The sequence below is a fragment of the Rhinolophus sinicus genome, linkage group LG04, assembly GCF_036562045.2.
Source record: "Rhinolophus sinicus isolate RSC01 linkage group LG04, ASM3656204v1, whole genome shotgun sequence".
In the NCBI taxonomy this organism is placed as follows: Eukaryota; Metazoa; Chordata; class Mammalia; order Chiroptera; family Rhinolophidae; genus Rhinolophus; species Rhinolophus sinicus.
Window position 1 is genome coordinate 90,215,381 of NC_133754.1, and position 21,715 is coordinate 90,237,095.

General features: G+C 39.2%; 1 protein-coding gene across 3 annotated transcripts in view; it reads left to right on the forward strand.

Moving 5' to 3' along the window:
• The window catches only part of LCP1 (lymphocyte cytosolic protein 1), a 90,385-nt gene that overhangs the window by 43,596 nt on the left and 25,074 nt on the right, over nt 1–21,715 (forward strand). For 2 of the 3 annotated variants that reach the window (XM_019753558.2, XM_019753557.2), the window contains exons 2-6: nt 15,175–15,262; nt 15,866–16,029; nt 16,195–16,324; nt 17,690–17,822; nt 20,166–20,247. In XM_019753558.2, the coding sequence (XP_019609117.2) occupies nt 15,199–15,262; nt 15,866–16,029; nt 16,195–16,324; nt 17,690–17,822; nt 20,166–20,247 (573 nt within the window). In that variant the 5' untranslated portion in view covers nt 15,175–15,198. Of the gene's footprint in view, nt 1–8,039; nt 8,059–15,174; nt 15,263–15,865; nt 16,030–16,194; nt 16,325–17,689; nt 17,823–20,165; nt 20,248–21,715 lie in introns of those variants that run through there. The other variant, XM_074329980.1, reaches the window with a different exon arrangement.

Sequence of the window (21,715 nt, forward strand, 5' to 3'; positions counted from 1 at the left end):
TAATACTTTCTATGTCTTTTTTTTTTTAATGCTTGCTATCTCTTTGTTCAAATTCTAAGTTCCTTGAGCCTCCTTATAATTAGTGTTTTCAGCTCTGTATCTGGTAGGTTGCTTGCCTCCATTTTGTTTAGTTCTTTTTCTGGAGTTTTCTCCTGTTCTTTCATTTGGGTTGTATTTCTTTGTTTCCTCATATTGGATGCTTCTCTGTGTTTGTTTCTATGTATTAGGTAGATCTGCTATGTCACCCAGTCTTGCCGGGTGACCTTATGTAGTAGGTGCCCTATGAGGCCCAGTGGCACAGTCTCCCTGGTCTCCTGCTCCAGGTGCTCCAAGAGTGTCCCTTGCGTATGACCTCCTGTTATATTTGAGCCCTAATTGCTATTGGCACATCAGTAGGTGGGATTGACCATCATGCTTACTGGCTGTGGAGTTTGGCCACATCCACAGCTTATGAGCTACTGTATAGGGTGCTTTCCCCATGGAGCAGGATTTGTCCCAGGGGGCTCTGTGCCTTTTGAAACCACCCTTTGTGTGTGCCACTTGTGGGGCTAATTGAATGGTGCTCTGTTGTGGTTTGAAGCCAACCTCCAAGTATGTTGGCTCTGGGGCCTTTTGGGAGTGGTTCCGGTGCAGTTCAAGGTCAGCAAATGCCTATAACTAACCAGGTACTACTTGCTAGGAGTTACAAAGCATGCCACGGTTGGTTGCTGCTGGTACTGGATCTGAAGGCATGTGGGAGGGACCACGCATGTGGGAGGGGCCACGCTATGAACTGAGGATGACTGCCACCAGTACCAGGTCTGAAATAGCTCCGCAAAAAGCCAGGACAGTTTGAGGCCTGCTGCCAGCTACTGGCTCTTGTAAGGTGCAGCCACTGATAAAACCTTATTTAGTATGGAATTGAGTTTGGTTGGCTCTCAGTGGGTCACCAGGGTGGAGAGAGCAAAGCTTACCAGACCAATTTACCTTCAGATTTGGCCATTGGCATAGGGGGAGGGCTCAACACAGGAAATATCATGTCCACCTGCTGGCTGCACAAGGGAAAATGGGAAGTGTTCCTCCAGTCCTCTCCCTGAAGCCACACAACACAATCTTTCCATGTATGTCTGCGACACCCCCACATATCATTGTCCCTCGCCAGAACCCAGGGTGAGTGCCTATGGGCGAGTGAGGCTGTGTATGGGCCTTTTTAAAGGACATCTAGGTTTCCCACAGTTTTCCGTCTCACCGGATGGTTTGAATCCTCACTATTTTTCACAGCCAGATATTGTGGGCCCTCCTATGCCTGGCATAGTACTCTGGGCTGGGGAGCCTGGTCTGAGGGGCTGGGGTCCCTTGCTCCTCCACGGGGAACCTCTGTGGCCAAGATACCCCCCCACCCGATTCTCAACTGCCACCCTGAGGTTTGGGTCCAGCCCATTTCACATCTCACCCCACCTACCAGTCTCAACATGGGTTCTTCTTTATATTCTTAGTTATAAAACTTCTGCTCAGCTAGACTTCAGATGGTTCTCCAGGTTGATTGTTCTACAATTTAGTTTTAATTTTGATGTGTTCACGGGTTGAGGCAAGCATAGTGTTTTTCTACTCCACCATTTCAGATCTCTCTTAATGCCAATTTTTTAAAGCCTGTGAGTCTGAGTGTGTGTCTGCAGTTTTTGAGCATGAAACAAACTAGTATGATATAAAGAAGAGAGAGCAAACTTGTAGGCAAATTTGGATTCATATTCTAACCCTTTATTAAATGTGGAGCCTGAGCAAATGTCTTGAAGCCTTCTGAAGCTCAGTTTCCTCTACAAAATAGGGGAAAGTCCTAGCTATTTCCCAGATCTGTTTTTGGTTTATTTTCCTCATCCCTTTCATTTCCTAATTTTGTCGATCTATATGTATATTTCACTTTGCTACACTTACCATCACTACTGACTTATTAAGTCCTTACTGATTGCTAGGCATCATGCTAAGTACTTGATATATGTTTGTTGTTCTATTTCCACACAAAAGCTGTATAAAATTCATGCTATCATCATCTTATAACAGATGACCAAACTGGGGTTCAGGAAGAATTAAGTCCAACATCACAGGACCAGTAAGTGCCAGAGCCAAAATTGCCTTTACCCATTTTATAGTCATGGTTTCCTGAAGGTTCCAGAATGTGTATTTAAACTGCATTGGGTCTTCTAACGTCACCCACTAGCTGCTTTCTAATAAGTCTAAATATTCCTTTCTGTGATTGACTAGTAGATGTTTACTCCTAGTGTCACATTTTCCATCAGGCGGAGATGCCAACTTTACTTTTGATGGGTCTGCTGATATTCCAAACACATTTGAAAAAACAAACAAAAAAAAATACGTGCTTGAGGGTTATATGGTAGAAAGACCTTAAAATAAAAGTTATGGAGGTATTAGACTAAGCTATTTAGTTATTTAAAATTTTGACAAAAGAAATATTATCGCATAGCTCAGTGTAAGTTGGTATTTGTAATTATTTGCCAACCAAAGTGTGGCTTCCAATGAAGTAAAGATAAGTATAGCCCATCAAATTAAAATTTCCTGCCTCAATTTATCTGTAACTCCTCATTTTGTTTTTTCTGAGAATGAGCTTGTCATTAGATAGTCTAAAAGCACTACCCCCAAGGAACCTATAAAAATGATGTCACATTATTAAGAATAAATAGAAGCTTCTGTTGTCATTGCTAATATACAAATGTCGCTGCACATTGTCTCATTGGTTTTCTAGCTGAAACTATAATAGAGAAAAATGCCTAGAGAATTGGGAAGTGAAGTGCAGATAAAAGTAGAATATAGGCTAACAGAATCAGGTCCCAAGCATTGGTGCCCCCGAGAGTGAGGAAGTGTTGCCCAATGGTTTTCATTAGAGATACCCAAAGGTCTCTTTTCTCTTCATGACGCATGGTGGATGTGGTCAGACTTTTCTTAAGGTTGCTGTAATTTTCCCATTCTGGCCACACTTCCTCAACTGTTAGAAGGTACTTTCCACCATCATTATATCAGGCAAGGCTAAGCCCAGGGTTCCGTGACCACTCAAGATGAGATCAACCAACACTAGTTGGTATCATCTATCAATTGTACAATAGCTTTTGAGGCTCACTTCTAGGACACTGGATGAGAAATGTGGTCCAAGAGCCCAAACAAGCCGAGCCAGAAACATTTGAAGATAGAGCACAGATATGAAATCTAGATTTATACACACACACACACACACACACATAACATATATACAATTAAGTGTGGATTTTAGATGGTGACTCTATATAATATTTTATACAACTTATAGTGGAAATTGGGTTTGTTCCCCAAGCTAATTTTGTAAAAGTTTTATGTTCTCCTTCCTTCCTTCCTTCCTTCCTTCCTTCCTTCCTTCCTTCCTTCCTTCCTTCTTTCTCCAAGCATTGTTGTATGCAACTGAAACACTTTGTTTCATTTAATTCTAACACAGCTCTATGGTGTGAGAACTACAGTTGCATTATGAATATCCCCTTTTTACATGTGAAGAAACTGAGGCTCAGAAAATTTAAGTAACATGCACAAAACACACAGCAAGAAGCTGTTGCACCAGAAAACCCAACATCTTTTCACCATACCATGTTGCTTCCTAGTTCATTCTCTTTCTTTCTCTCAAGCCTAATTTTTTAAAGGAAGATAGGATCATTAATTTTTGGATAAGGTTTGTAGGATGCCTGAAATGCCTTTCCTTGGCTTAGACAGGTAGAAAAAGGAGTTCTATTCTAGCATAGGTGAAGCTGTAAACTAAGGAGCCTGTGCCATTCTTGAAACGTGAGGAAGAAGAAGCTCCTCTTACTCTCCTCTCATCCACATATCTAAGATGTAAAGTACATTTCAGGGAATGTGCATCTCAAGGGGTATCTTTAACTTTAGGTTGTTTAATGCTAATTGACTTGTGTTTTTCCCATACCTTAGCTAGACCAAACCAAGATTTAGAGACTCCACTTCTGTTTTCAGACTAGTTACTGACTCACTTTGAGACTTTGGGGAGCAACTTCACTTTTCAGGGCCCCCATTTTCCCATTTTCTAACATGTCCAGTTCCCTTCTCACTTTGCAGGTCTGTATTTTCTAAATGGGTGATGACAATAAAAGGGGGAAGCTATGTACATACAAATAAACCAAAATGGCTTGTAAGCAGCATCATTGTGTTGTTTGAGGAAGATGAGTGTTTGCGTTGCCTAAAGTGAATGCAATAAGCACTGTAACTGAAGATAGCAAGGAGAGCCTTGACCACCAAGGATTTCCTTCTGGAAACAAGAGTTAGTGAGGCAGAGGACCACAGCGTCACTTCCCCAGACTCTTGGAGTTTTCCCTCCCACATTCCTGGCCAGTCATGTTAAACCCTATGCAGCTTCCTTCACTTTGCAGGGCTATTTTCTCTTATACGGAGAAATAGAATGCCCTTCCGCATTTTGACTCTTTGGAAAACTCCTACTGGTTCTTTTACTTCTCTCTTCAGGCAGAATTAAACTCTTCCTTCTCTGTGCTCCCTTAGCACCATGGTAATAATACCTTTATAGTACTCCGATTAGTGTGGTCTTTATGTTGCATAACTGTTTTCCTTCATGGGACTGGTGTCCCTCAAGAGCAAGGGATTATTCCCTATTCATCTTTCACTGATGGAGAGGATCCCTTTGCCACCAAAGGCAGGGGACACAGTGGGCAAGATCATGCCTGGTGGTGTCATTACTCTTTTTAACTCTTCCTTCAAGATGTTGAAGAATTGAAGAGAAGAGACAGAATTTCTCAAAAGAGGTTAGGAAGAGCCCCAGTCATAAGGAAGATCTTTCAGAAGTCTGTGTGTGTCCCTAAGTAGCATGAGGTCAGAGCTGAGTAACCCCAAAGTAGAGCAGAACAACTTAAGATACAGAAATCCAATGGCCAGAGACCCTAGGAAAGTTCCTCCAGTAAAGGCCCACATCCGTGCACCGTGCAGGCTGTGTAGACTGCTGCCCCCACCAAGCTCTGGCGTAAGCAGGGGCTTTCCTAGTTCTTAGCAATGTTACCCTGAGCCAGATTTTAAACTTCAGTTCCCTCGTCTATAAAGAGGAAATCATAATAATGCCCCATAAGATCGTGGTGAGAATTAAATATAATAATGCATATAAAACATTTATCATTGAGTAATCATTCAGTAAACATTAGCTGGTCTTCTTATCTGTCCTTTAGCTATTGTTTTCTCTGACTTCAACTTAGATAGACTTCCTATGGAGAGAATATGGATTAATCATCTTACATGAATAAAGTAAAAGACTGATCTTTAAACCATCTCCTCCTCATCTGTGGAAATCCAAGTCAAATGCTGCTTCTTCTGGAGGGTCATGCTTGGCTCTCCAGGGGAGAGCTATTTTCCCCCTTCCTGTGGGTCCAAAAAGTCTCCCTGTGTTCTAGTGACTGGTGTCTGTCATTCATACTACAGGCCAGGGCTACATCTTCTCTTTATGTCACCAGCATCTCACCCAGGGCCTGGCATATAGTAGGTATTGGACAGATGTTTATTTAATGAAGAAATGTACAAATAAATGTATGCATTTGCTTTGTGGCAGACACTGAGAATGATCAGAGGCTCAGTTGCTTACTCCAGATAGTGATCTACAAATTACATTCAGGTGAACTCTAGCACCCAATCCTAATGATTTCCTGTGTGCTCCTGGTGCACACAGGAGTTCATGCATCCTAGCTTGGTTTCACCCTCTTTACAGTCACAGTTCCATCTCCACAGTCTCTTTCCTCCCAGGACTCAGCAGGACTCAGCTGAGTTAGACACTATATACTTAGAGACCCACTGCAAAACATCACCGGAAACCAGCAGGGTTTACAGAAGAAGTTTGAAGAAGCCCAGCCCTGGGCTGTGCCACCTCATGCTGAAACCTCTGGTGCCTATCACTGTGGGCCCAGGGAAGATTTCATGGCTAGTTCTGTGACTGCTTAGGCACACTGGCTGCTCTTGAGTCCCTGTATCAAAGTTGTTTCTCCAGCAAAGTGGTTTCATGTAAACTTGAAGTATTGACTTGCTTTGGTCTAGGTGTTTGTAACTTTCAATGGGAGGGATAATATAAGTATGTACCCCAGAATATAATGGTTAAACTCCTCAAGAAAGGGAATAATGGACTCCTTGAGCCATGTATATACCATTAGTTGATGGATTTCTTCCTTCATTATCTACAACTCATTTCCTGAGCACCTGCTATGTGCCAGACACTAAGGTGGTGCTGTGAGGTGACTGACAGCTTGTGATGTCATAATGTGCAAGAAGACATGGATATTGGCACAGCAGCCATGCTGCAGGGGTCTGAACTAGAGTTAAGAGGAGGAAGGGCTCACTGCCCCCACCCAACAGCCAGAATGTCTGAAACCATGATGATTGTATTCAGAAGTTTGAGGGTGTAATTTTAGTATTCATCTATGAATTTGGCATTGTGCCTTTTGAGCTTTGTGTCTGAGGGTGAGTTGTTTTCATGTGGTTTATTTTTTGGTTGCTCAGGAAAATCAGAAATCCTTCAGGCAAAGTCAAGAATGAATATACAGATGAGTGCAGGAGACATTCACCTTGCCATGGTCATTGTAACCTAGAAGGTGCCAATGGTATGTGTACATAGTATTTGGCACATGTTGTTTGTAGCCTTCTCAATACCTAGAAGTTTTCCTCCGTACGAGGTGTGACAATTAAGTGCGTGAACTTGTTGCACCGATGTTGCTAAACTTTTTTGATATCAGAGGATTATTCATTATGAATTTGTATCAACTGGACAGTTAACCAAGCTTACTAGTTGGAAGTGCTGAAAAGGCTGTGTGAAAAAGATGATCTGACCTTTGCGTCAATAATTCATGGCTCTTGCATCACAACAATGCACCAGCTCACACAGCACTGTCTGTGAGGGAGTTTTTAGCCAGTAAACAACTGTATTGGAACACCCTCCCAACTCAACTGATCTGGCCCCCAATGACTTCTTTCTTTACCGAAAGATAAAGGAAATATTGAAAGGAAGACATTTTGATGACATTCAGGACATCAAGGGTAATACGATGATAGCTCTGATGGCCATTCCAGAAAAAGAGTTCCAAAATTTCTTTGAAGGGTGGACTAGGCCCTGGCATCGGTGCATAGCTTCCCAAGGGGAGTACTTCAAAGGTGACCATAGTGATATTCAGCAATGAGGTATGTAGCGCTTTGTCTAGCATGAGTTCACAAACTTAATTGTCTGACCTCATATGCAGGAGACATACATAAAATTATATTCATAAGATGTTTGAAATAATGAGGGAATTATATATGTTGAACAAGTCTTATTTAAAGAACAGCATTCCCTCTTAGATTTGAAAACTTATAAAGGAAAGAAAGATGAGAATTAAGGAGGTCCACACTCCAGTCCCAGTGAGCTCTGTGACGTTGGGCACATCCTTTAACTTGGGTGTCATTTCACTCAACTGTGACAGAAGAAGAGTGGCCAGATAGATAATCTCTAAGGTCCCTTCTCCTCTACTTTCTGTGACTCTGTTATTCTTATGTTATCATTTAAGGAACTTGGCACAGACCCACAGAAGATAGCAATGAAAACTATTAAAGATTTGGAAAATGGGCTCCAAAAGTATGTTAAAATAATTTTTTTTTTCTTGTAAAGCCCAGTGGCAGTCACCAAGGCATGTGGCAGAATTTTTATGAATTGAGGAGCTTCTGTAATTCCCTCTGAGAATAGTCCACGGGCAAGGGAGCTTTAATTGTACCAGAAAAGATTTAGGTTACAGCTTAGGGATATGAGATACCAGATTGGTTGTAGGGTTTCCTTATTTGGATATTTTTAAGAAACTAGTAGGTGGCTCTTTTTCTGGGACAGTTTGCATGCAGCTTTGCCTAGAAACTAGGAGAGAACTGGATCAGCATGTCTTAAGCTTGTACACGGTGACATCTCAGAAAACAAATCCCACATGCTGCTCTGGTGACTTCCCTGCACCGTCTGAGCCACCGAGCAGTTGGCACCTGCCTCGATCAGTAAGGAGAATGCTTGAGGACCGAGCTTTGCCTTCTGAGGAGGTAAGAGCAGAAGCAGGTGGGGATGGGAGGTGCTGGGTCCATTCTAGAGGAGGCGCCTCCCGGAGAAGGCACATCAGAGCCTCAGCCACAGCTCCTGATGGCCCCTGCCCCTATTTCTAAGCTCATTTGAAATACACCCTACTTTGACTCTAACATGTGTGTAGGCTTGTCAGCTAGTGAATAGACTCTGGAACTTTTAACACGGAAGGGACTTCATCTCTCATTTTATAGATGAGGAAACTAAGGTCCAGAGAGGTAAAATGGAAGCTGATGTTACACAGGTAGTAGCCTAAGTTTCCCAACCCATAAACTCAGCACTTTCTCCCACTCCTTGCTGATTATTTCAGTTATGGTATCATTGGAGCTGTACAAGTGTATAAGTTATCCGAATACCTTTCAGTGTGAGCTGATTTAGATGTTTGATATTTTTATTTTTTTATAAGCTTCTGTGCTAATTTCTTACTCTTATCTAATCTTTTTTCCCCTTTAGCCCTGTGTTTAGCCTTTTCATTTGTTTACTTTTGATCTTCAAAACTGTTTTCAGTAAGTGAGCTATAATCTCTGTTTCTCATTTGAAACTTGACATTGTACGCGTGGGCTTCCTGAAGCCCCAGCCTTCGTGACCCCCATGCTTGTAGCCCAGAAACCAGAGCAGTGCTTTGCACAAAGACTCCTAGGTGGAATGAAAAAATGAATGTGTGAATGAATGAATAACATCCGTCATTGAAGTAATCGTGTGATAGTGGATAATCAAGTATCTCATAATAATAGTCAGCTTTTTGAAGAAATCCAGGGATACGCTGAGCTTTTCAAGAGAGGAAACTCTGGATCTTACAGTCCTGGTGGTAGAAAGTGAAATGAAGGGTAGCTGTGGATTTTCAAGACATTAACACGAGGAGTATTATTATCTACAGCCCAGGGAAGAAGAGAGATACCAAGGCAATGAAGGCCTCCCCAAGCCACAGCCTGGAGTATCCCTTTTACTTGCAATAGTTTTGCTCTGTATCACATCCTTGGTAGAAAACAGAGGCATTGGTGGTTTGCTGGGAGAGAGGAGCTAGGAGGTGGGTACCCCTAAGTTGGTGACAGAGCCGTTCTCTATACAGCTTCAGAAGCATCTCTATGGAGTTACCAAGATGTAGAGGTTTCCAGAGCATCAGGTCCGTCAGGTTTAGAGTAATCTGGCCTGCTGGCTTCCCACAATGTGTACGTGGACTGAGAGAGTGAGAGAAGAGAGCCATTGAGTCTCTGCTTTGAATAGCCTTCCCCTCCCTCCCTCAGCTTTGTGCCTCTTTTCCTCTGAGGTGCAAAGAAAAGGTTTCTGTGCTCTGGAGCAGCCCCGGGAGAATCAGTGAATCTGCAGCGAGAGAAAAGACAATCTAAAGAAGATTTGACTTTACCAGAGAATTCACAAGAGCCCCTTTAGTGGCTATCTGTATTTGAGGCCATTTATTTTTTGGCTTCTTAAAAACAAAGTTATTTTTTAAATACACTTTCAGAATCATCTTTTATGTAAAGCTTTGGTATACTTGTGTCTGTAAGCAAATTGTATCCTGAGAATATATATAGTAAATTACTCATCGTTCGATACCCTCAAGTTGTCTGTTTTGTAAAATGAAGGGGACAGGATTAAGTGAAAGCAAAGCTCCTTTGTTACCTAAGTTTTTAAAATAACTTATGGGTATTTTATTTGGGGTTGAAGTCCAGCATATTTTATGGCTCATTTCTTTAGGCATCATAGTCTAATGCTAAAGAATGCGATATTAATTATGTTCCAGTACATGTTGTTTTGGATGTCTCACTGTTCGTTGAGGTGTTCGGAAGGTGTACAATTTTCCTTTGCATTCATGCTGAAATGATTGAGGTAAAGCTAGGAATTTGGGTCCTGAGTTTCCAGTTTTACTTTACCCACTGTGTCAAGTTGCAGGAAAAGTAGGGCACATTCAAAAGAGTCCCTTAGCAATGTGATGCCAGATTACAGGTGCTTCCCTGAGCCTGGCAGTTACATAATTGGGCATCAATATATCAAATCCAAATACTGAGCAGCACAGCACTATCCACTTTCAGAAGTGATTCTAGCCCATGAGCATCACGCTCTGGACAGGTCACTTTTTCCCATTCTTTCTGCTTGTTTTCGTTGTCGGTTTTCTCTCCTCGGAGAAAATTCAGCTTACAGTTTCATATTTATTTTAGGGAATATACGAGCATTTCCTTCTGCAAATTCTACAGCACTGTGTTCTATAGTAAACACCTACAAATAGTTTCTATATTCAGACTTAAGGAACTTCAGTCAGGTGCTTTTATTATAAGAAGTCATTCTCAGAAATATGCTTTCACTCCTGACCTGGGAAATACCAGCCTCCTTTAAGTAGGGACTCAAAACTCACTGACCTAAAGGAGTGAGCAGGTTTTGTGGTTTGTGCAGTTTGAGGGGTTATTTGATTTTCCTATGACTTGAAAAATAATCTTATAAAAATGAACAGTTGGTACTTTCTTTGGCCAAATGTTATGAGATTTTGTAACTGTTGATTTACTAAATGTATTTGCTCACAGGAAAACTAGCAGCCAGATCTGACTTAGAGAATGGTTTGAGATTTGTCTTCTTAGATTTTGTGTTGAAGGTCTGCGTATTTTGTTTCACTTGTTTAGATTTGGGCAATGATTCAGAATCAGGGTTCCAAGACTCACCACTGATTTACAAGAGACCTTAAAATGATCCTGGCAGGGCATAGTTAGTCACGGTCATTAAAAAGGCCACACTTGCTACAAGAGCCTAGCGCAGAGCTGAAGAAACTCTCATTCACACCCTGAAAGGGACATGCCTTTCGTTTTTTTTTAGGTTCCTAATGCTTTAGCAAGTCCTGTTACTGCAGGGACCTCTCTAATGTCTGTTGCCAACATGGTGCCAGGAATTTACAAATGGAAGAACTCACTAATTGTCGTCATAAACTTTGCTAACGTTATTGTAACTCATGCTTTCAAATGTGCATGCATTAAAATGGGAGCATTTTTTTCCCAGGCAAACACATTAATAGACTATGTAAAGTACCTGGTATTTGATTCTGACCCCAGGGATGTCCTTCTTAGAAATGGTCTGATCTGCATGTTAATTCCTGTTTCTCTGCTTTGTGAAAATGCTGCCATTTGTATATTCAGTTCAATTAGTGGAAGGGTCTCTTCTCAGTTATGGACCCGTGTTGGCCGTTTTAATGGTCCCTCCATCCTTTTCCTCTGCTCACTAGCAACTTCATTGACAAAGTCACCTGGCATTGCTCTGAGAACTTGTACATAGACAAAGCAATTCATCTCATTGGAACTTCAGGCTCCTTATCTATAAAATGAGGTGGTTGAAATAAATTATTTGTTAGGTTCCTTCTGTCTCCGAAAGTTAGGTTATGTTTCCAGGACTTTCTGTTCATTCTGATGGTAAAGCAGATTCTCTTTGGATATCTATCTGTGTGTGGTTCCAACAACCAACAAACAGTATCACAGTAACTTAGGCTGTTGAATAGTTCTTCTCCAATTCAACTTTTAAACTAGTTCAATCTATTATCTTTTACTTCAGCTATTAAATCACTGATGGGTTTTGGGTTTTTAAAATTTCAAGGTTGTCTCATTATATGTCTTCTCTGAGCTGATCTCATTTATAAATATCTTAGAAAAGCATGGTCATCCAGATGCTCAGGTTTTTCATCTTGACCTACGTGCCATGGCTTAAAAAAATCACATGGTTTTAAAATCATCCTTCTTTCTCTTCCTAGGTCTTTTATTTGAATGGGCCATGCAGTTTTTAACTCTAAGATATTTTCTCTTCTTTTTCACTATAGGATGATCTTTATTTATTTATTTTTTCACCCAATTCTGTAATTCTTTCCTGTCTTCGTTGGCCCTGCTCTTGACCCTTAAAATGCAGTCTCATTTTCTGCCTTTACTTGTATTTCTCACCAGTCTCTTGCAGTGTTCTAAAATCTAAAACTCTTATGTCAAAGGATAGGGCCTAGTTGAGTTTTAGATCCCATTTATGCTCTTTACCTTTCACATTTTTCATGTTTTCAGTGTAGAAATGCCTTACCTGAAATGAAGAACAGTGGCTGGTGTGTAGTAGGCATTCATTAAATATTTGTTAAATGAATGAATTTATCATAATTCCATGAACATTCATGAACCAAGAGGTGTTAAGATACCTAAAAACAGGAAGGGCCAGCCAGCTCAATGGCTTTAGACCAGACTTTATGAAAGACCTTGTTCCAATATGATGAGGGAGAGTCTTTTTTTAATACATATGTGGAGTATTGGTGGAGAGTATAAAGGAGAACCAAGCCAAATCAGTCTTAAGAATTTAGTGAAGCGTACAAAGTTATATACTGATTTCTTAAATCAGAAGCCTGGATTTCTTAACACATGAAAACAAAAGTGTCCAAGCTAGAACACTTAGACATATTCTCTGTATTATAGTTTATTAAAGACATTCAATGATTTCTGAGTGAATCAACGGATGAATGAAATGAGTATCTAATGAAAATGTGAAGGCATTGAACCTGAATGGACAGTATAGGAGAGGAGAAAAGACTGAGAACTGGAATCCTGGCTGCTCTTCTGCTTCCTGCTCTAAAAAATGTGAACATATATACCAGAGGTGTCCCAAAATGTATACACATGAGTTGTATTCATCTTTTGTTTTCAGTGTATACTATTACAATTTTAATACATTTTCCTTTCTTAAAATGTGTATACATTTTTTTGTCAGCCTCTGTATTTATGCCATCAGCCTTCATTGAGGGACATTGTAAGAAACATAAAACTTGCATTTAGTACATCCCATAAGTGTCTTCTTGAGGCTTGGGTGGAGGTATTGCTATCAGAGCTTAGTTCTGCGGCCCTGAGAGAATTGGGTTTTTTTGTCTCATATACAGGGAGTGAACTATGTAACTGATGCTATTTCCCTTTTGCATTGATTTCTAGAGAACTTGGAGCTAGATTTACAGCCCACTTCCAGCAAACTAGATTGTCCTAAGCATGTATATGAAGTATTGATGCTCTTCCCTGCCAACATCTTATTTCACCTATGCTTATTTTTTCTTCTTACCAATTATATAATCTTATTGGTTTAGTTCTTACGTTTGAATGTATCTTTGTAACCTGACTCAGATTGTTTTTGGAATAAGACATGGTGAAAAAGGAGGAAGAAAGAAAAGAAATAAAGAAAGAAGGGAGATAGAGAGACAGACAAAAAAGACAGACACACAGAAAAAAACGGAGGGGAAGTGAAGACAAAAAAGTCAGATAGCCGGGACCTGCCTCTGAGGGTTATTGTGATGTGTAAATGAGTTGCTCATACAGTTAAGGCCTCAACATTTTCTACTATCCTTCAGAGAACCCAGTGGACCAATTAGATATTATATAAGGCAAATAATGAAATAAATCTTTATTGATAATAAAATATATTTTAAAGGAATTTTAAAAATAACAATATATATAATTCCACAATTTTTAAATCATGCTCCCTGAGTTCCCACTGGTGCATAAGGTGACAAGGAGGTGGGATAGTGGAGGTAGGGGACATTTGGATTTTTTTTCAACCAAAGGTTCCCAGAGTTGTCTTTTTTATTTGTTCACTTTTATTTACATGTAAAGTTTCTGTTCACAAAGCGTGTCATGGGGAAACAAAAGTTTGAAAGCACCGATATATGTATGTGACAGGATAGTAAATTAGTGAATAATGGATGTGGATTTGCAAAAGTAAGCATAATGCATTTTTGGCCTGTAGGTTTAAGTGTTAAAACTGTTCCTTTTCTGTGTGTGGTTGTTGGTTGCCACAGAGAACGAGTACAGCATTATAGAATAATGGGAAAACATAGAAAAGGAAATCACTTTAAAACAACCTCCTGTCACCAATTTAAGATATTTTTAAAAATCAGTAGTTTCACTAAAATGCCCAAAATATAATTATAGAAATACCCCATCCTCCATACTCCCACTCCACTTACCCCCTCTCCACAAGGAAATCCAGTAAGCTTTAGTGGAACTCCTATTTGAAACATGCTGGTGAGAATTAGCTAGGGGCATGGAGAATATAATCCATTTTCTGTTTCATACTCTTTCTACCCAGTAGAGGACAGCAATAATGTACAGGGAAAGGGAAATTCTTCCAGCACTGTCATTGTTTCTCAGAAGACTGGCGTTCCTCAGAAGAGAACACCTAAAAAGTCCCTCAGATTCCCATGTATGAATTATTAGAGGATCAGATTTCCTTCTTCCTTCACTAAATATTTAGATAACCTTGATAACTCTCTTATCAGTTATAAAATTTGTCTGCTGGGTTGGCCAAACATATTAGTTTTAAACAGGAATGTGACAAAAAGGCATCTAGATAAAAGTTAAGTGTTTTCGCTATATATTGCTGTGTAACAAACGTCTCCAAAGTTTAGTGATTTAAAACAACAATCATTGTATCATCTCTCTTGACTCTATTGGTTCATTAGGCATGGTTGGGTGATTCTTCTGCTCCATGTGATATGGACTGGGAGAGGGGACATCTTGAGGGCTCGAATGGGCTGGAACATCCAAAAAGCCTGACTCAGGTGGCTGGCACTTGACACTGTCTGTCAGCTGGGAGCACAGAAGGAACTGTTAACCAGAGTACCCAGTTCTCCTTCATTGGCTTCTTCATGTCACTTGGACATCTCACCATATGGCAGTTGGGTTCCCAAGAGGGAAAATCCCAAGAATGAGCATTCCACAAGGGAGGAAGCAGAAGTTTCCAGTTCCAGGCATGGATTCTCCAGCCTTCTAAATGGTCAAAGCAGTAATGGGATCAGCCCAGATTCAAAGGGCAGGAATAAGCTCCACTTTCTGATGTGGATATACTTGGGGAGTCCATATATATGGGGAAAGGAGAAATTGGGGAGGGCCATCTTTGGAGACCACCACATGGAGGGTTTTTTGTTTTTTGTTTTTTTAAAAAAGGCTGTTTCTTACATTTTTGAAAGATAGTTGTAAATCATGAGGGATGAAGAGGAATGTTTCTTCACTTAATAAATAAAAATTTCTTCTTAATGTGGTACTTTAAGAATTAATATGAACAACAGTCATTCCTTATGTTCTCCCCCTCTGTAGATCTGTTGCCTAAAGCAATAAAAAATGGCCAGAGGATCAGTGTCCGATGAAGAAATGATGGAGCTCAGAGAAGCTTTTGCCAAAGTTGGTGAGTAGACCTCATATCTCAAGGGGCATAATTCTGTTCTTTATTGAGTAGCTTCAGGGCAGATTCAACGAAATGGTAAAATAAACAAAATAACAAGTGACAGGAATACAGTGGTATTGGTAAAGGAGCCAGGGAACTTAGTTTTGAAAGATAGGCTTCAAGAAAAATATTATACTTCTTTTTTTATCAAAACATGGACTATGGACCCTTTCTTACCTGTAGCTTTTCTGAGAAATGTCCCATAAGTCTCATCTTTTGATCGTCTCTACTTTCTTTGGTTTTTCTATAATTTGATACTTTTACTTACTCTTTATCTCTAAGTCTGTGATTTATTTCTCCATCTGATTCTATCAGAATCCCTTTAGATTTTGTTGCGAGACCTCTGTTTTGAAATTATGACTGTTAGATATTGGAAGTGATGCTAATGTCCGTGTCCAATAGCAACAGGCTCCTAGTGAGATTCCGACTCTTGTGTGGGGTCAGGCCGTGATCCCCAAATAATTGCCTCTGGTGCCTGCTCACCTCCCGGCTAGCCTTCTCTCACCTCTCTTCATGCTGTTAGCTGAATTGCTCTGAAACTTCAGCTCATCATTTGCCTTACAGATACGGATGGCAATGGGTACATCAGCTGCAATGAGTTGAATGACTTGTTCAAGGCGGCTTGCTTGCCTCTGCCTGGGTACAGAGTGAGAGAAATTACAGAAAACCTGATGGCTACGGGTGATCTGGATAAGGATGGGAAGATCAGCTTTGATGAGTTTATCAAGGTGAGTATGATGCACAATACAAGGAGATGCATTTGAAACTTGGAACTTTAATTTGAAAAATATCCAGAAATACATTTCCACTCTCCTTGTTTCAACATTACATATTCTTTGCGGTTTTCTTGATCACATATTGGATTTCTAAAGATACATTATATTTTTTTGCAGGTTTTTCATGGCCTAAAAAGCGCAGATGTTGCCAAGACCTTTAGAAAAGCAATCAATAAGAAGGAAGGGATTTGTGCAATTGGTGGCACTTCAGAGCAGTCTAGTGTTGGCACCCAACACTCCTATTCAGGTATGTGGTTCTAACGGGTGTGGAAAGGAGGTAGAGAGGGTGTTGAGATGAGGGGAGAGCTGAGGGCAGAGGGAGAAGGAACCATGTAAAAATGGTCTATGTCTTCTGGTATTACAGATTCTTAAATTCGGTGTTTCAACTTAAGAGGTGCAAAGAAAGACAAGTTAAGATGAGTCTAGTGGCTACTGTGTGTTTTCCTTTGTGTAAGTGGGCCAGCAATTCCAGCTCTATGTTGAGCCCAATACCAAATAATCTTATCAGCATTTAAAAAATACATTAAAGGCTGCCAAAATTCCTTTGTAAATCTTTTGGATAAAATGAGCTATTCAAGCTTCTACCTTCAAACTTCATGATTATTCTTAATGCCTGCTGAGTGGTCCAAAAAAATTGTGTTTTCATTGATTTGGAAGAAAGTTGTGTATTTTATTCTGAAGATTCTGAAGGCTGCCATCCAACAGCCTTAATGTAAACTTCTAATAGCCCAAACAGTACAGTAATCCAACAACCCCGAAACTGAATTCTTCAAAATATTAGTTGATCTTAAAGATAAATTCATGGTTAAGTATCATCTGTACTTGCTAAGACAAATCTTAGCCTTTCATTTTTAAATACAGAAATTTTCACAGACTTTTGCTATGTAAATTTGCGTTATGAAACTTCAAGACAGTGATATGCTATGCAATGTTTCTCAAACTTTAGTGACTCAGGATTCTTCTGAGGGACACTATTATTTTCAATGACATACACTTTGAGAAACACAGTGTGTGTGTTTCTCAAACACATATAGCTAGGCTATAAAGGCATAACTTCAGGTTTTATTAATATTTCTAAAACTAACTTCTGACAGCTTTACTGATAGGAAAGAAAGATGATATCACAAATGATTTCATTTCATAACAACTTCATTGTAAAGAAACTCGGAGATACTGTGAGGATGGTCTGTGATCATCTCACATTTAAATCAGCAGGTCTAAAGGCAAAACTCTGAGTTTTATCCTATAAGAATTAGACCACATTTATATTTAAGTTATATATAAATAAAATATATTTTTATTATTTATATATTTACATATATAAAATATAGATATATTATATATTGCTTCTAAATATATTTGCATGTATACATACATATGGCTTCTAAATCTGCTTGCTGTATGTTTTATGACTTGGAATGAACAGAGATTCTGTGCCTATTTCCCAAGTCATCTAAGATTTTTAAATGTTAATAAATGTGAGATGATCGGTTAATCGATAACCTTGTAATGTCTCTCCTGGGCATGAGAATCTAAGATCTACGCATATAATTTTATTTATATCATTTTTTTTTTTACTCAAAAATAAGTCATTTTAACCATTTACTTACAGAGGAAGAGAAGTATGCCTTTGTCAACTGGATAAACAAAGCCCTGGAAAATGACCATGATTGTAAGCATGTCATCCCAATGAATCCAAATACGGATGATCTCTTCAACGCTGTTGGGGATGGCATTGTTCTTTGGTAAATAACACTTCCTTCTTGGTTTCCAATGGTTTTTCTAGAATTTTCTGGAATACCAACAATTAATTGTGATTATCCTAGGCCAACTTTCTTTGGTGATCTGCTGGACCTGAAATGCTTTCTAGATGTTTATTTGGCACATCCAGGAGAGCAAACTAATGTCAAGAGCAACTTTTAATGAGAAATGTAAAACTACTATTTCTTGGGTGGAGGAGAGGGACACACAATATAGGGACAAACATAAACATAGGGATATGGCAATACAAGGTCAAAAGCAATTATTTTTGGAATATATGCCACTTTGCTTCATTGGAGCATGGCTTACATGAGAGCAGACAGAATTGAAAATAGCAGCATAATAAATGGAGCAATCCAGTGCAAGTCCTTATGCAAAGGGACTTGTGAGTGGTGCACACAAATACGGAAGTGAGGGCTTCTGAAAAGGAAGAATGTATTCTCAAAACATAGTTGGTCAACTCACGATGGTTTCTTTGAAAATGCCTCTGTAGCTCTTGGTTCAGCAGGTTCTCTGTCATCATAAAACATGGTGTTAGTGAAGAGGCTTGAAATGCCCAGTCTTGGGTGGGCCCAGGAGTTGGAACAGATGAGTATGCAAGACTTGGAGCCCCCCTTCTCTGTTCTGACCAGAGAAATTCTGCTTTTGGTATTTTATTTATTAGAGTTCATTTTTTTAAAAGTTCAACTGCTAAATAAAATAAAATACAAAACGTAGTCTACATGATCAAGTTCTGATTCTTTAGGTTGGCACGCAACCCAAACCATGACCTTCCTTCCATCAGTCTTTTTCTAGTTTTACCTCCCAAGATCTCCTGACTCAGGTACCTAGCCCAGGGTACTGAGTGAATGGCTTCATGAACGATGGGTTGCATCAGCAAGCATACTCTTTCCCATTTACGCCCTGCTTGTAACTTGTAACTGCGGCTTTGCCTTTTCTTTTCCTTTTTTAAGAATCTTCTCCTATACAAATCCATTTATGGTATAATTTTCTGGTCTTTGCCAACCCCTAGTGATTTCTTCCTTTACTAATTCTTTTTTTTTTTTTTTTTAAGTGGTGAAAGAGCAGTTTTTTTAGAAGAAAAAGTACACTTCAAAGAGACAGAAGCAGGCTGAGCAGAAGGCAGTGGCTCAAGGGCCATTATTAGAAGAGAAAGTACACTCCAAAGGGTTAGGAGCGGGCCACGGCTCAAATGCTCAAAGGCGGTCTTCCTTCACTAATTCTTAAAGAACATATTGTTTGTAATACTTTGAGAGCCATTATAATGTCCTGCTTTGGACTGTTACGTAACTTTTTGTACTCAGATATTTTGTCTGTGTAATTGGACTATAAGCTTTTCAATGGCAGGATAGCTTACATTTTTTTTTCCCCATCATTTCCCAGAGCTTCTATTTCACTCCAGTTTCATATTTTTCAAATGATGATTTAGGAGATCATTTTACTGCAATGCCTATATTGCAGTAAAGTGACTTTTATTTAAATATATGTATATACACACGATGAAGTTATAGAAATACATCTGTAAAAGACAACCACAAAAAGGTAGTTGCTTAAAAATTGTTAGAAAAAAAATGTTAATGCTGATTTCTCTTCGTATTAAAAAAAATAGTCATAGTCAAGTTTACCATTTTTTATTTTGTTTTTGTTTCTTTGTATGTTTTCCAACTTCCTTTGTTTAAATAAGATGGGAACAACCTAAAGAAATTTATTTTTCATGCCCCATTGAAGGTTAAAGCAATGATAATTTGGGTAAAATCAGTTCTTAATAAACAATATCTGCTTGCTTTGGGTGTCTGATCAATGTTGAGTGGGTGAAATGTCTAAAGTGCTGATATAATAATGACTACAGGAAGATATGAAACATTTTATCGTGTGATCAATTAAAGGTATAGAGTTTGACCAGGTGTCACATAGAAATTTAGACATTATATACGCTCAAAGATATATAATAGTCTTTTATATAGTGGGAAAATTTTTATGGCTAAGAAAGTAAAATACTTATGGAGGCTTTGCTTTGGCTACCCACCCAAAATTTCCTAACATGCTAAGGCAACCAGGATAATTTTGTAGCTTTTAAGATAAGTGAATGAAGTGGAGTCCTCATTTCCTGGTTCAGTGTATTAGTATGACTTTAGGAACATTAGCCTTTCCCACACATTGTTTGAATCTAGTCAAAATTGTATAACTGATTTTATAGGTAAACACTGGGTAGCACAGATTATGTTGCCATCTTGTTTGCTCATGGTATTACTGGAGTTTAAATTCAACGTTACTGGGATCTGTTATTCAGAAGCCTGCTTTCTTTAATGTAATTTTTTCTTTTTCAGTAAAATGATCAACCTATCAGTGCCAGACACAATTGATGAAAGAACAATCAACAAAAAGAAACTCACCCCTTTCACCATTCAGGTATGTCCTCCTTCTGTTACCTTTGTACAGGACTATGCTTGGACTGAATGCATACCAGAACTATTGAGTCAGCCTTGTTCAGGAGGTCAGAGATTATTCCCCAAACGCAGGCTTTGGGCTGGTGATTTGTTATGACTAGTGGGGACAGACGGACACGTTTCTGTTTTGTCTTTTATTAATATAACAGGGGTGGGGTAGGGGACATTGGAAGTAGGAGAAGTTTAGTGGAGTGTTAGTAGTTGGGGACTTCTTTGTTTGTTTTGGCCACGTTGGCTAAAATAAAATTCACATTGGCTAAACTTTTAACTCAAACTTTCCCTAGCAATTTATCTTTGAGCTGATTCCAAATACACAGCATTTTAGCTGAAAAGATAAGCCTTTTTAATAAGTGAGGCGGTAAAAAACGGGAAGTACTCTGGCAGCCTTTACAGTGCTACTGGCTACAGCCACCAGTGCGATAAATATAATTTGCTTTTATGCCTTCAATGTGTTGATTAACTGGAACAAGAACCAGTAGTAAGTAAACTATATTTCTATGTTGGGGTCCGATATTTTAACATTATTATAATTCACTTGCTCAGTAGCCATGTCTTACTTCTTAAATCATGAACAATATATTACATCCTGTTTGGATTTAAGCAACCCTGTGTACTTTTAAAATGGAACTGTTAACCAAAGAGGACAATGGCGATTATATCTGTGTAAATGCACTTAATGTTAAATTTACTCATAATCTTGGCTATAAAGAGAAATGGTATTTTTCACTCATTATTTGAGCTCTACACTAGGGCAAAAACCCACTTTTCTTTTCATAGCTACCTTCCCAATTCACTGGTGGCCTGTGTGGTTTGTTTGTTTGTTTGTTTTGTAATTTGTCATAAAACCAACTTCTATTCATCTCCGACTTTATATTGCCTCCTTTGTGGACCCAAGAATGTATATAGATTCTCATCTGAAATTTTCATTGACTCTATTCCAACTGTATCTGAATTACATGCATTGTAGTTAATGATAAGAACATATAATCTATACACATGTGTGCATGTGTGTGTGCACACACTTGTGGGTTGGTATAGATGTGTGTGTCTTCAAGGTTCCTAGATATTATGGATACTCAACAAATTGTCCTAGTAAGAACCATTCTATCTTTTCTAGGAATTTGATTTGTATGTTTTTCATTCCTTTAATACCCAATCTGAAAGTCAGAAAGCTGTTTTCTTACTTTCTTAGATGACCTTGATCATCAATAATTGTGTTATTAATGATAGCCAGTGACAAGTCAATTAGGGTATGTCCTATCCTCACAGATGCCCTCTTTTGTTTCTGGCTGACAGAGGTGTAAAGTGTGAAGGCTCCAAAACAGAGCAAGATGGAAAAATATAAGACTCATTTGTTCCATTCTAATCGGGATGGGCCTTCAACTCAGGGTTCTCATTTGATTGGGCACTGAATAAGCCCTGTGTCTGGG